We start from the raw sequence: 11,595 nt of genomic DNA, 5'->3' as shown, positions 1-11,595 counted from the left end.
TCCCCACCCCCCCCCCCCTCACCTCAAGCCCTGCATACAAATCATTCCCTGTACTGTGGAATCCCGGAGAAAATGATTTTGCAGGCAAGCAAAACTTCCTCGTCTTCCATGGTCGTGTGGACGGCGAAGACACAATGGAACTGAGGTGCTCGCGGCTTGCGCGCCCCATTTAGATGGTTCGTTGCGTGCGCGTCGCTTGTTCGAGGTGCACCAAATCACTCCGCGCATCACTTGTAATGCCGCGTAACAGCCGCGGCGCGCTCGTGTATTCCCACCTTTAAATAAATAGAGGTGTGTTCAGGGAGAGGTTGGGAATTAATTCAGAGCAGTGCTATCACTAGATATATGCAGGAAGTGCACTGTAAATACGTGTTATCTAAACCAGATAGGCTTATAGTATGAATCCTTGTCTGCTGAAGTTATCGCAAGTCTGTTTCATAAGCAAGGAAAACCTGCAGCATGACCAGACTTCTTCACAGCACATTTTGCCACGCCTTGGAAAGCTCAGTTGTTCAGTGGGAGGTACGAAAAGAGGGCTACCAGGTGTTGTGTATTAATGGGATGAAAGCAGACTTATCCTTGTGCCTAATTAATTAAGCACTATGCCATGAAGACATGTGGGTGTGGAGGTGTAACTCCATCATTCTTGACCTTCCCCGGCCGTTTTATCCGAAGAGACAGGCCGCGGTTCCCATTGGGTACGAGGCTGATAGGGCCTCAGAGCCGGTGTGGACATTGTGGAGCAGAGAGAAATCTCTTGCGCTTACCGAGAATCAAACCTCGAGTCTCCAGCTTGTGGCCTGTTGCTATACAGACTGAATAACCCCGGGATTATCCATTATTTAAACGCAGTTGTTCCGCAAAAGTCCATAGGGACGCACAGTAATTACGTCGTTATTATCCCTTGTTTGCAGGGCTCAGATGCTTTGAGTTGAGAAGTTACAAAAGTTGCTGATTATTGTTCAAATAAAAGTAGGAAATAATTTCTTATTAACATTTTGTACTCGATTGTCTAGTTCGTGTATAATTTTACAGCTTTATAAACATGTCTTGTGCAAAATAATTGTTCTTATGCTACTTGAGAAAGTTACGCTTACAAGACTATTTCGGCTCAAGTCCACATTCTACAACATCTACCAGTCTATCTTCATTTTCGTAGACGGAAGTGATATTTTCATTTTATTAGAGTATTCCTTTTGGTTTTGTATCTAGATATTCTGTCGCCATGAACTGATTCGGTTTAAGAGAAATATATGTAGGTCCTTTCTAGTTCGACCTTATTGACACGAAAAGTCTACATTCTTTAATACTCCTTAAACATTTCAGCTCCACAGATTTACCTGCTCTCGTCTGATTTCCCTACTGCGACCTACTATCACCGCTCACTTTGTTTGCCCTTACGTTCGGCACCACTTGTGACTGCCTTTTGCCCGACTTTTCGTCACTTATTAGTTCTTTACCTGTATCCCTTCCTTCTGGTGCTGCGTCTCACATGCACCTCGTGTCTGGACACCTCCACTGGAGTTACTGCCCTCCTCTTCTCGTGGATGGCGAGACGTTAGGAGGGAAGGAAGGAGAATTGGGGTTATGGTGCTGGTAGGCGAGAGTTCGGTTCCTGTACTACCATTAGGTGTCTCGCAAGTAGGAAAAGAAGGGAGTATCTGGGGTTCTCCTCTGTAATGTGTAGAGATGAGTTCTCATCCCGGGGTCTCACGGGTCTGGCTCGGGCAGGGCAGGAAGATTCTTACACTACAGTCACATACACCACTTCAGACTTTTGCACTTAGTTCTTATTTAATTCACTCCTCACTGACTACAACGGAATCTATTAGTAACACTTATTTGGATTTTTAACTTATAATACTTTTACTGAAGGGATGTAGTTGTAATTTTGTGTCTGACTTGGCCGAAAGTTGGACGAAGACTCCTGAGGTAGAATGCACTCTCTGAATCCTGAGTTCCTTGAATCACGGACTCCAAGAGAAATCCACTCCTCCAACACGTGCCATTGGTTTAGTTTTCAAACTAGGGGGTTCCCTGATTTGTGAATTTCCAGTCATGTTACTTTGCCATGTGATTCTGGCAGTTGCTGACCTGACGCTAAGGTTGACAGCGACTTGATGCATTACGATCAGGGGATGAGGCTCCGGCCCTCCCACTTCTAAGTTATAGCTGTTCCAAGCTGTCAGCTCTCAAATTCTCAAAGATTTTCCGACTTTGCTGAAACTGCCAGAATTCCAGGAAATGTACCAGATGTTACTTCCTGTCCACATAGCAAAACTTGAAGTATGTCCCTTCTGCGTGTAAAAGTTGGCTACCTGCCGGATCTCTTTGTATAATATAAAATAGAAAATTAATTAATATAAAATATTCCACCAAATTATCATGAACGGTTACACTACCAAGTGGCGGAAGAGAGACAGAACCCTAAAACTTCAGGATCGAGAGAGTGATCATGTGCTGCCTTGTCACGGCTACAGAACGGCTCAACGGGTGGCGATAAAGGCGTATGAAGTGATGGTGGAATGATGAGTAGCAGGGGAAAGCCAAAAGCAATCGAGGAAAACTTCCGAAGATCTACTCCTATCGCTGAGAATCTGACATGCAATTACCAGGCTTTGAAGTCAAGACATTTGATCAGCGCCTAACTGCCTGAGCAATGGCCCTACCTTTATGTGGATCTCTGCTTGTTGAAATGAATTGTTTCACTCCATGAAATAAATTAAATAGTAGCTGCCAGTTTTTTTGTAACATCTAATTTGTGATTGTTATGCATGAAGTCTTGTCTTTAAGTGAAGGATCACAAATATGATCACAGTAAGACAGGTTGAGGTTATGTCCAACAAAATCAAAGTACACGAATTTGGTACCGATGTTCTCCACAAAGGTAAAAGAAAATTATAGTAATTGTAAGAGAATTCTGAAATTATAAATCTGTGCAGTAGAAACAGAGAAGATGTTTTGTAAATTTTTGTAGTGTCCATTCACACACTTTCTCTCAAAAGTATTATAAACCCTTTTTCTTTTTCTGTTTCTCCTTCTTGGATTATCGACACCATAAACAAAGATAGGGCTTATGCTCATACTGTGAATGCTCTCTTACAGTCCGAAGCATTATCACCTTCAGAGCATTCATGTCCGGAACCCACGTAATTACTGCAAGATCATTTCCATTCTGTTGCTCGGGAGGCAGCAGCCACTGCGACAGCAGCGCTCTAGCGGAACCATATCATTACACTGCCGTTGCAACAATACATATTTACAAACATCCCACCTTAATGCTGACTTCTTTCATTAGGATTTGACAAGTGGCCTATATCGTCAACTCATTTTTTTTTCCATTGGCGCTACAGCCCTCATTTGGGCCTAGGACTACCTCCATGAAACTCTCCGTTCACTTCGGTTTACTAGATCTTACACATACGGTAGGACTCCTTGGGCGAGTGATCAGCTCGTCGCAAGGCCTCTATCTGTAGAAAAACAGAAAAACGCACACAATCATCCATGCCCTGAGTGGGATTCGAACCCACGATCCCGGCTTCCGAGCGAGCGAAGACAGTGCATGCCTTAGACCGCTCGGCTACCGTGACCGGCCATCGTCAACTCATACTGCAGTTACATTTCTACGCTGTTTGCTGAATATGGCACGAGAGCGTTAGTGTAGTTAGTATAGGAGAAGAGTGTTAGCCAACTTACGATAGGACAACACGGATTATGACACCAGATACAAATGGATTTTTCGTGTTGCTTTCCATTTTCCAAAGCAGGAACAATTAGAGAATATAAATATCAGTTATTATAGTATACATGCATAGAGGTAGTTGCAAATTCTTGAGCATTTACACAAGCGAAAGTGAAGTAAACAGAGCAGAGCAACCAGTTTCCTTACAGGCTGAAAATGACGACGAGGGTAAGTATTTGGAGCGTCAGCTGGTTCCTGGAGTCCACGAACTATATTTGTAGGTCGGGCTCGTAATTACCTTCCATCAACATACCTTATTTGTTTGTTTTGATTAAATTGAAAACTGCAGCTCATGAAATATATGAAGTGCAGCTATGCAGGATTTACCCGGAGGCTCATCTGGGAATCACTCCCTAGCTCTCAAACTACCACTACCTCAACCTCATTCATTTAACAAAAATGAAATATGGAACATATTTTAAATAGTAGTTAGTCCATGCTACTAAATGCTAATTTATACTTGTATATTACTAAATCCTTCCAGCCGCACTATGATCTTGGGGTGGACTCAGCCTCTAACAGAAATGAGTACTAGGAATGTTTCTGGGGGTAAAGGACGGCCGGGGCCTAAGGCTCCAAACCTCACCGCCATCTGTGAGCCGATCGTCTAGAAAATGTGGAAACTTCAATATCTCACAACCCTATGGTCCTCCACGGCCTGTTACAGGGATAACTTTACCTTTTTTACTTTTATAATTTAAATATATTAACGAAATTATTCCATTGAATTTTTGAGATACTACATGAACATTCCCTACAGAAGGGACAATATTTTGTAAGATGAGGCACCGACTAAATAGTAAGTAATTAATACACTGTATCTTCAATATCACTATTACTCTCACATCATTTTCAGATTAACATTAATATCACTACATCTACGTCACGAGCCTCCAAAACACAACAAAATCACAAAAACCAACGACTGACTCGATGATGTAAAGCATCACTTGAAGAATTTTATTCTTGTTTTGTACTATAACTTTTGTTTTTGTTTTTTTTTTCCTTGGTACTACAGCCCCAGTGGGCCTAGGCCTACCTCCATGAACTTCTCCGTTCACTTGGGTTTTTCTAGATCTTACACATTCGGTAGGACTCCTTGGACGGGTGAGCAGCTCGTCGCAAGGCCTCTACCTGTAGACAAACACAGAAAAACGCACATAAACATCCATGCCATGAGTGGGATTCGAACCCACGATCCCGGCTTCCGAGCGAGCGAAGACAGTGCATGCCTTAGACTGCTCGGCTACCGTGACCGGCCAACTTTTGTTTTATATAGTCTAATTTATATTATTTTTACGCCAAGTATTTTAATATAATTAATATTATTGTAACGAATTTTACTAGTACTGCAGTTCAGTGGTGTATATATGTTAGCCATGTATTTGCCTGATGATGGCTTTTAGTACCCGAAACATGTAGTAGAGCCAAACTTGGCACTGGCCTTAATACATATAGTTGTGTTGTGACGGTTTCTGATAAAGGAATTCTACATGAACACGTCACAATATTAAACTAGACTAGATAATTGTTGTTCCTCATTATTACAATACTGATTGACTCCATGGGGATCCATGCGCTGTCCACGCGACACCCTCTAACCGCTAAAGTTGGCACTAACTTCGCCGACAAGCGGCGGTCGCGTGGTCGGTATAGTTCGCTTGCGGACTACAGACCACGGAGTTTTTTTTTTTTGATTCGATACTAATTATATGACTGACTTGCTACAGTAAACCATGGAATTAAGAGGCGAAGAATTGGATCTTCCATGAAACATAAATTTAAAGTAAATTTATATTAAACCGACAGTCGAAAGAACATGTTCACAAAGTCAATATGAATTAGTGGTAATGTATAGGCTCTGGGCATAATATGTTTCTTCATTGCATGAATACGATATAAGCGACACATAACAAAGCAGAACTTATTTACAGACACTTAGAATTAATAACTGTTTTTAATATCTGGTTTTATTATGAAATTTAGTGGTTTTAATTAAAATAAATAGGTATGTTCAAAATAAAAAAGGTGTATTTTTCTCAGATAAATTTTTAATATACTGTTAATACATAATGCATAAAATTACAGTGCAGCGGAGCTATCCTACTTGTCATATTTTACACCAGAAACTTCTCAATAGATTTCGAATAAATTTGGTATAAGAAATCCACATTAAAATTGTCAGGTGATTTAGATCTTTGCTGTCATATTCTAAGTGGAACACTAAGTATGAACACAATTTTGATTTTCATGAAGTAAAATGTTTTCTGACAAGTTTAATAACTGGAGCCGGGATAACGTATTCGGTATAGCAACTAGTTACGGGCTGGACGACCGAGGTGTCGGAGTTCGAGTCCCGGTGGTGTCAAGAATTTTCTCTTCTGCACGTCGCCCAGACAGGCTTTGGACTCCACCCAACTTCCTATCCAATGTAAATGAGGGTAAAGCGGCCGGGTCGTGAAGCTGACCACTCACCCCCAGCTAGTATCGAAGTCAAGAAAATGTGGATCTATACATCCACTCCCCCACACGCCTTCATGTCGTAGTGTTCAATTAGTTAAGCACAGGGACAACTTTACCTTGCCTCATGAAGACGGTATACTGCGCCCTATAACCAGATAGTGTATATTCATATCGACAGAGCCCGCAAAACGGGACTAGTTAGTTAGTTAGTTATTGGAGAGGGTGAGTTTCCCCATGCACTGAGACCTGTATTGGTCCATTGTGCTTCCCTCTATGATTTCTTCCAGTCTCTATATCCTACCGGTATTGGTGCTTACCATAAGTCCCGCCCAGCCAGCGAGGCCGGCTCTACTAGCTCAGCGGTATCTATAATGCTTTCCCCATCTACCAGAGGTATTAGAGACTGCTGTTGGGCGGGAAACGTCCGTTAATTTGGCTCAGTGACCTCCTTTGGAGATATGAGGTTCTTTTACGTGCCGTAAAGCTACGACACGGGACCCACGGCTTAAAGTCCCTCCCGGAGGACTTGTTCCCTGAATTTTTCCGCCCTTAAAAATTCGACGACCTCCGCCGGGTATTTGAACCCGCGTACTACGAGTCATGAGGTGGGAACGTTACCTCTAGACTACGGAGGCCGCTAAAACGGGGCTAACGGCCCTGAGCAAACATGGAACTCCAGTGAGGAAATTTCTGACACGAGTTACATGAAATAGGGCATTCACTTACATTATGAATTTCCTAGCCAATTCTGGAACATTAGGAATGTTTTGTGTACTCTGTTTACACTTTCTTGTCTGCGTCTCCGCCACTCTGTGTCGCCTCTCTCAGTACTGTCACGCAGAGGTCAAAGTCCAAGCTCTGTCCGCGAGCCTCCACTTTCTGGCCGTTGAAGTGTGCGGAACATTTAGTGAGCCCTTGATATTCAGATATTTGCAAACACACACATGCACTGCCATCTAGTGTTTCCTTGCTTATCTTCTGAAAGAGGGGGAGTCGGGAGAGCTCAGTTGGTATAGCGACGGCCTAGACTGCCGGGTTTCGAATCCCAGCGGAGGCAGGATTATTCTCTTTTCCATAACATCCGGACCGACTCTGCGGACCACCTAGCCTCCTAACCAAAGGGTAGCGGGGGCAATTTCCACGGGCGTAAAACGGCCGGTGCGTGAAACTGATCTCTCAGCTCCATCTAATACCGAGGTCAAGAATAGTGGAACTATACCTCCACTCCCCCATATGGCTTCATGGCACAGTGCTTAATTACGTAAGCGCAGGAACGACATTTTTGTTTTCTGAATGAAATATCACAATTGTGCTTGGATTCGAACACATAGGCAATGTCATTTGTAAGTTGGAAATTTCTCATAACACCACTGGAAAATAAATTTGAATCTGCAACCAGAGAGAGAAATGAAGGATAATTACATTCATCATCAGAATTGTGTTTTATGAATTAATGAGGACGTTGTTCGGACGTAGTACCACAGGAAGGAGATAATTAGCACTAATTAGTCGCTTTATGTTTTTTTTTCTGTTGCGCTGCAGCCCCAATTTGGGCCTAGGCCTACCTCCATCAAACTCTCCGTTTCACTTCGGTTTTACTAGATCTTACACATACGGTAGGACTCCTTGGGCGAGTGATCAGCTCGTCGCAAGGCCTCTACCTGTAAACAAACACAGAAAAACGCACACAAACATCCATGCCCTGAGTGGGATTCGAACCCACGATCCCGGCTTCCGAGCGAGCGAAGACAGTGCATGCCTTAGACCGCTCGGCTACCGTGACCGGCCGCTTTATGTTTAAGTGCGTTAACTTTTCCTTTCCGTTTTTCACTGTTTTCAACCCTGAAGCCATCAGCGATAGCTTTGTTATCGTGGAAGTGGAAATGCGATTTTTGGTTTAGATAGAGTTCACTGACGGAACACGTAGGGACAGACTATTTACACAGCGTTCTGAGAAGGTGTAGTTGTATAGGGAGGGACTACAAAAAAAAAAAACCTCCGTGGTTTTAGTCCCCAAGCGAACTATACCGACCGAGCCACCACCGACGAAGTTAGTGTCAACTTTTGCGGACAGAGGGTGTCGCGTGGTCAGCGCAACGGAATTCCCACTGCCGTTAATTTCGGTTTTCTAGACCGGAGCCGCTGTTTCCTTGAAATACCTCCTCAATTATCATCACGAGGCTGAGTGGACCCCGTTCGAGACCCACTACTTCTCAGAAAATCTGGTAGCGCCGGGAATCGAACCCGGATCTCTGGATCTGTAGGCAGGAACTCTGACCATTAGACCGCCTGCCAGTGGAAATTGATTGTATGTGTGTGTCTGATAATTGCTACTCTTCCTTGACCTATAGATGTTACATAAAATTTGAAACACACATTTCGTGTATCAAGCGATTCAGTATTCAAAGACATCTAACGTGACGCCATACTGAAAGCCTATCTGAGGCAATGATGATAAGGAAAGCAAACGGCGAAATGTCGGGGAACGAAGAAGCATCAGTACACGAATGGCTTTAATCGTAATTCGACATGGTGTTCGTGGTGATTGTGTTTGTGTTGTTACACTTCACTGTAAAGCAGGTGGCGGCAGAAGAGGTCCAGTGCCCCGGTGTGTGTCAATGTCAAAATGAGACAGTGGCCTTATGTCGAGATCGGAAAATTTCTTCAATTAATATTGCAAGAGAAGGACGTTTAGGAAGTGTTGTAAAGGCGCTTGACTTCTCTGGAAACAAACTGTGTTCGTTATCTGATAAAATGTTCTCCGTCTGCGACGTCTTGCTTTTGCAGTATCTTAACCTATCTAGTAACCATATTACATACATAGGGAAATTTTCATTCACTGGACTTACAGAACTTGAGGACCTGGATCTGTCGAGAAATAACATATCTTCAATTGACGGAGAGGCATTTTATGCTAATTTGAAACTTTCAATTGTGCGGCTCGCGAATAACCGATTGACTGAAATAAACGAAACCGTTTTCAGCCCACTGATCCGTCTTAAGTATTTGGATTTGTCGAATAATAAGATATCTTCAATTCAAAAGGAAATGTTTCACAGCAATACAGATCTTGAGTGGTTGAGCTTGACCAACAACAGTTTAACTGCAATTGATCCCTCGACCTTCCAGCAACAGAGCAACCTTACGTATCTAGATCTGTCAGGGAACAAGATTACGCAAATTAAAAGAGGAATGTTTTATAACAACATGGAACTTGAATCACTGCTCTTAGGTGACAATAAAATTTCCGAACTTCACCCATCGGCATTTCATGCAGATTGTGGGCTTTCTTACTTAGATGTTTCAGGAAACCTAATAGAGAAACTTGAGAATTTAACATTTTATAGGTTGAAATTTCTGTCCATTTCAAGAAATAAATTGCAACGCCTTCACTCACGAAGCTTTTGTAACTGCAGTGAACTACGTAATCTGTCCCTGTCTGACAACGACATTTCCGAAATTAATGATGAAGCATTTTATGGTCTCTGGCAGCTGGAATACTTAGATTTGTCTAGTAACAATATTAAGAACATCAGCCTATCTATTTTCCAGGGTATGGTATTGCAGATGGAAGGAAACATGACTAAAAGCGACTCTATGTCCAACCTTACCTATTTGAAACTATCTAAGAATAAAATACATTATTTTCCTTTTAAAGAATATCTTTCTTTAACCGACTCATGTCATACTTCCACGAAATTATGTAAATTGGACTTGAACGGAAACTGTTTATCAGTTTTAGATGATGAATCAGTGAATGTTCTGGGGAATTCGACAGTCCTGACAGAGCTTTCAGACAATCCATGGTCTTGTAATTGTTCAGAAGATTCCTCAGAGAGAGTCTATAGAATGTTAAGTGGTAACAGGACATTAAAGTGTGCGACTCCAGAATACTCGAAAGGGAAGAGTTGCAGTGGCGTGAAGCATACTTGTCTTAGCACCACTTCTACACCGGGAACTGATAGTTCTGTTGAGACTGAAGCGGATGAAAATTTGGAAGAAAATGAAGACGAAAATCCAAAACTTTTAACAAACCCTGAATCGGAAACATTCCCAACAAAAATTCTACTATTTGTAATTTATGTAATCTCAATGCTTGTAGCAATTGTTATAGTCCTCGTTATTTCCCGCGCTGTTGGTAAGCCTGAACCGGACGAGTATTGGTGGGAGGATAAATTAGCGAAACGGAATTATTATTGACAACTGTGTTCAGTTAATTGTATTTTGTTTTGCTGCAAAGCTTCTGTTTGTGGATTACGAGGTGTTGCAATATAATAATTGATGTGGTGCTTTTGCACAGGAAGTGTCAACCCTGGTAGTCTTTTCAGATTGGTTCGCATGTCTAGCCAATTTAGAAGTTGTATTTGAAACGGTCATTATAATTTGATTTGATTTGTCGTTTGAAAGTATTTTATTGAACCATATTCCTTTTGTCAAAATACGAGGAGTAAATAAATTCCTTTGTGCCTGTCCACATGATTCCTGGAAATATAGGAACTGCTCAGGGGGTGGGGTGGAAGGAGACGTGCTCTGAACCAACATTATCTATTGAGAGTTTTCATATTTATGGGTCAATAAAAACTGGTTTTGATTATATACTTGAGCAAGAAAGGAATATGGAATGTTTAATGTCTAGCATACATTTTAACAAATAAATTTATGTTAATTTAAAAGTAATCATTTTAACAGTTAGCCGGGATACCTCAGTCGGTATAGCAACTGGCTAGGAACTGGACGACTGAGGGGTCGGAGTTGTGTCCCGGTGGAGGCAACAATTTTCACTCATCCACGTCTTCCAAACCGGCTCTGGGCGTCTACCTAACCTCCTATCCAGTGTGTACCGGGAGCTTTTTCTCCCGGGGTAAAGCGGCAGGGGCTTGAAACTAACCACTTACCTCCAGCTAGCGCCGAGGTCAGGAAAATGTGGTTCTATAGATCCACTCCCCCGTACACCTTCGTGGCGTAGTGCTTAATTAATTAAGCACAGGAACAACTTTACCTTTTTACCTCTGAAGAAACTTATGCTGCTAGGAGAATATCAAGAAAAGGCTTTACTAAAATTTGTAGAGCAATTGTGTATGTTGTTTTCCTCGTACACGGAGCGGAATGTTGAGTATGAACAAGGAAGTTTGCCTGAAGTTGAAACCGAAGTGCAGAAAATGCTAAGAATATGATGAGAAGATGGAAAGAATTTCTTTAATGTTCGTAACCTGAACGGTTCAAAACTAACATCTTCGAGCGTCCATGACAGGCTATTTGCGGAGGGAACGAATCTTGGTTTTGCAATGTGATCACGCCTCCCCACACGGTATTTTCGACTAAGTGATTATTAGATTCTAAAGGGTTCTAACGATGGTGGATAACACACAGGATTACTGTTTTTTTTTTTA

At 42.2% G+C, this 11,595-nt stretch overlaps 1 protein-coding gene across 1 annotated transcript; it reads left to right on the top strand.

Moving 5' to 3' along the window:
* The first annotated feature begins 8,722 nt into the window (after window positions 1-8,722).
* Window positions 8,723-10,571, top strand: LOC111872366 (leucine-rich repeat-containing protein 70). Its single transcript, XM_033754652.1, has one exon. It carries the CDS (start codon window positions 8,735-8,737, stop codon window positions 10,403-10,405), a length of 1,671 nt encoding a protein of 556 aa, XP_033610543.1. The 5' UTR covers window positions 8,723-8,734; the 3' UTR covers window positions 10,406-10,571.
* Window positions 10,572-11,595: the final 1,024 nt, after the last annotated feature.

The sequence above is a fragment of the Cryptotermes secundus genome, unplaced genomic scaffold, assembly GCF_002891405.2.
Source record: "Cryptotermes secundus unplaced genomic scaffold, Csec_1.0 scaffold144, whole genome shotgun sequence".
In the NCBI taxonomy this organism is placed as follows: domain Eukaryota; kingdom Metazoa; phylum Arthropoda; class Insecta; order Blattodea; family Kalotermitidae; genus Cryptotermes; species Cryptotermes secundus.
This window is presented reverse-complemented; position numbering and strand designations above follow the sequence as displayed.

Bases quoted from the DNA above. Each gene is read 5' to 3' on its own strand.
- LOC111872366 (XM_033754652.1), top strand. From the start codon at position 8,735: ATGGTGTTCGTGGTGATTGTGTTTGTGTTGTTACACTTCACTGTAAAG.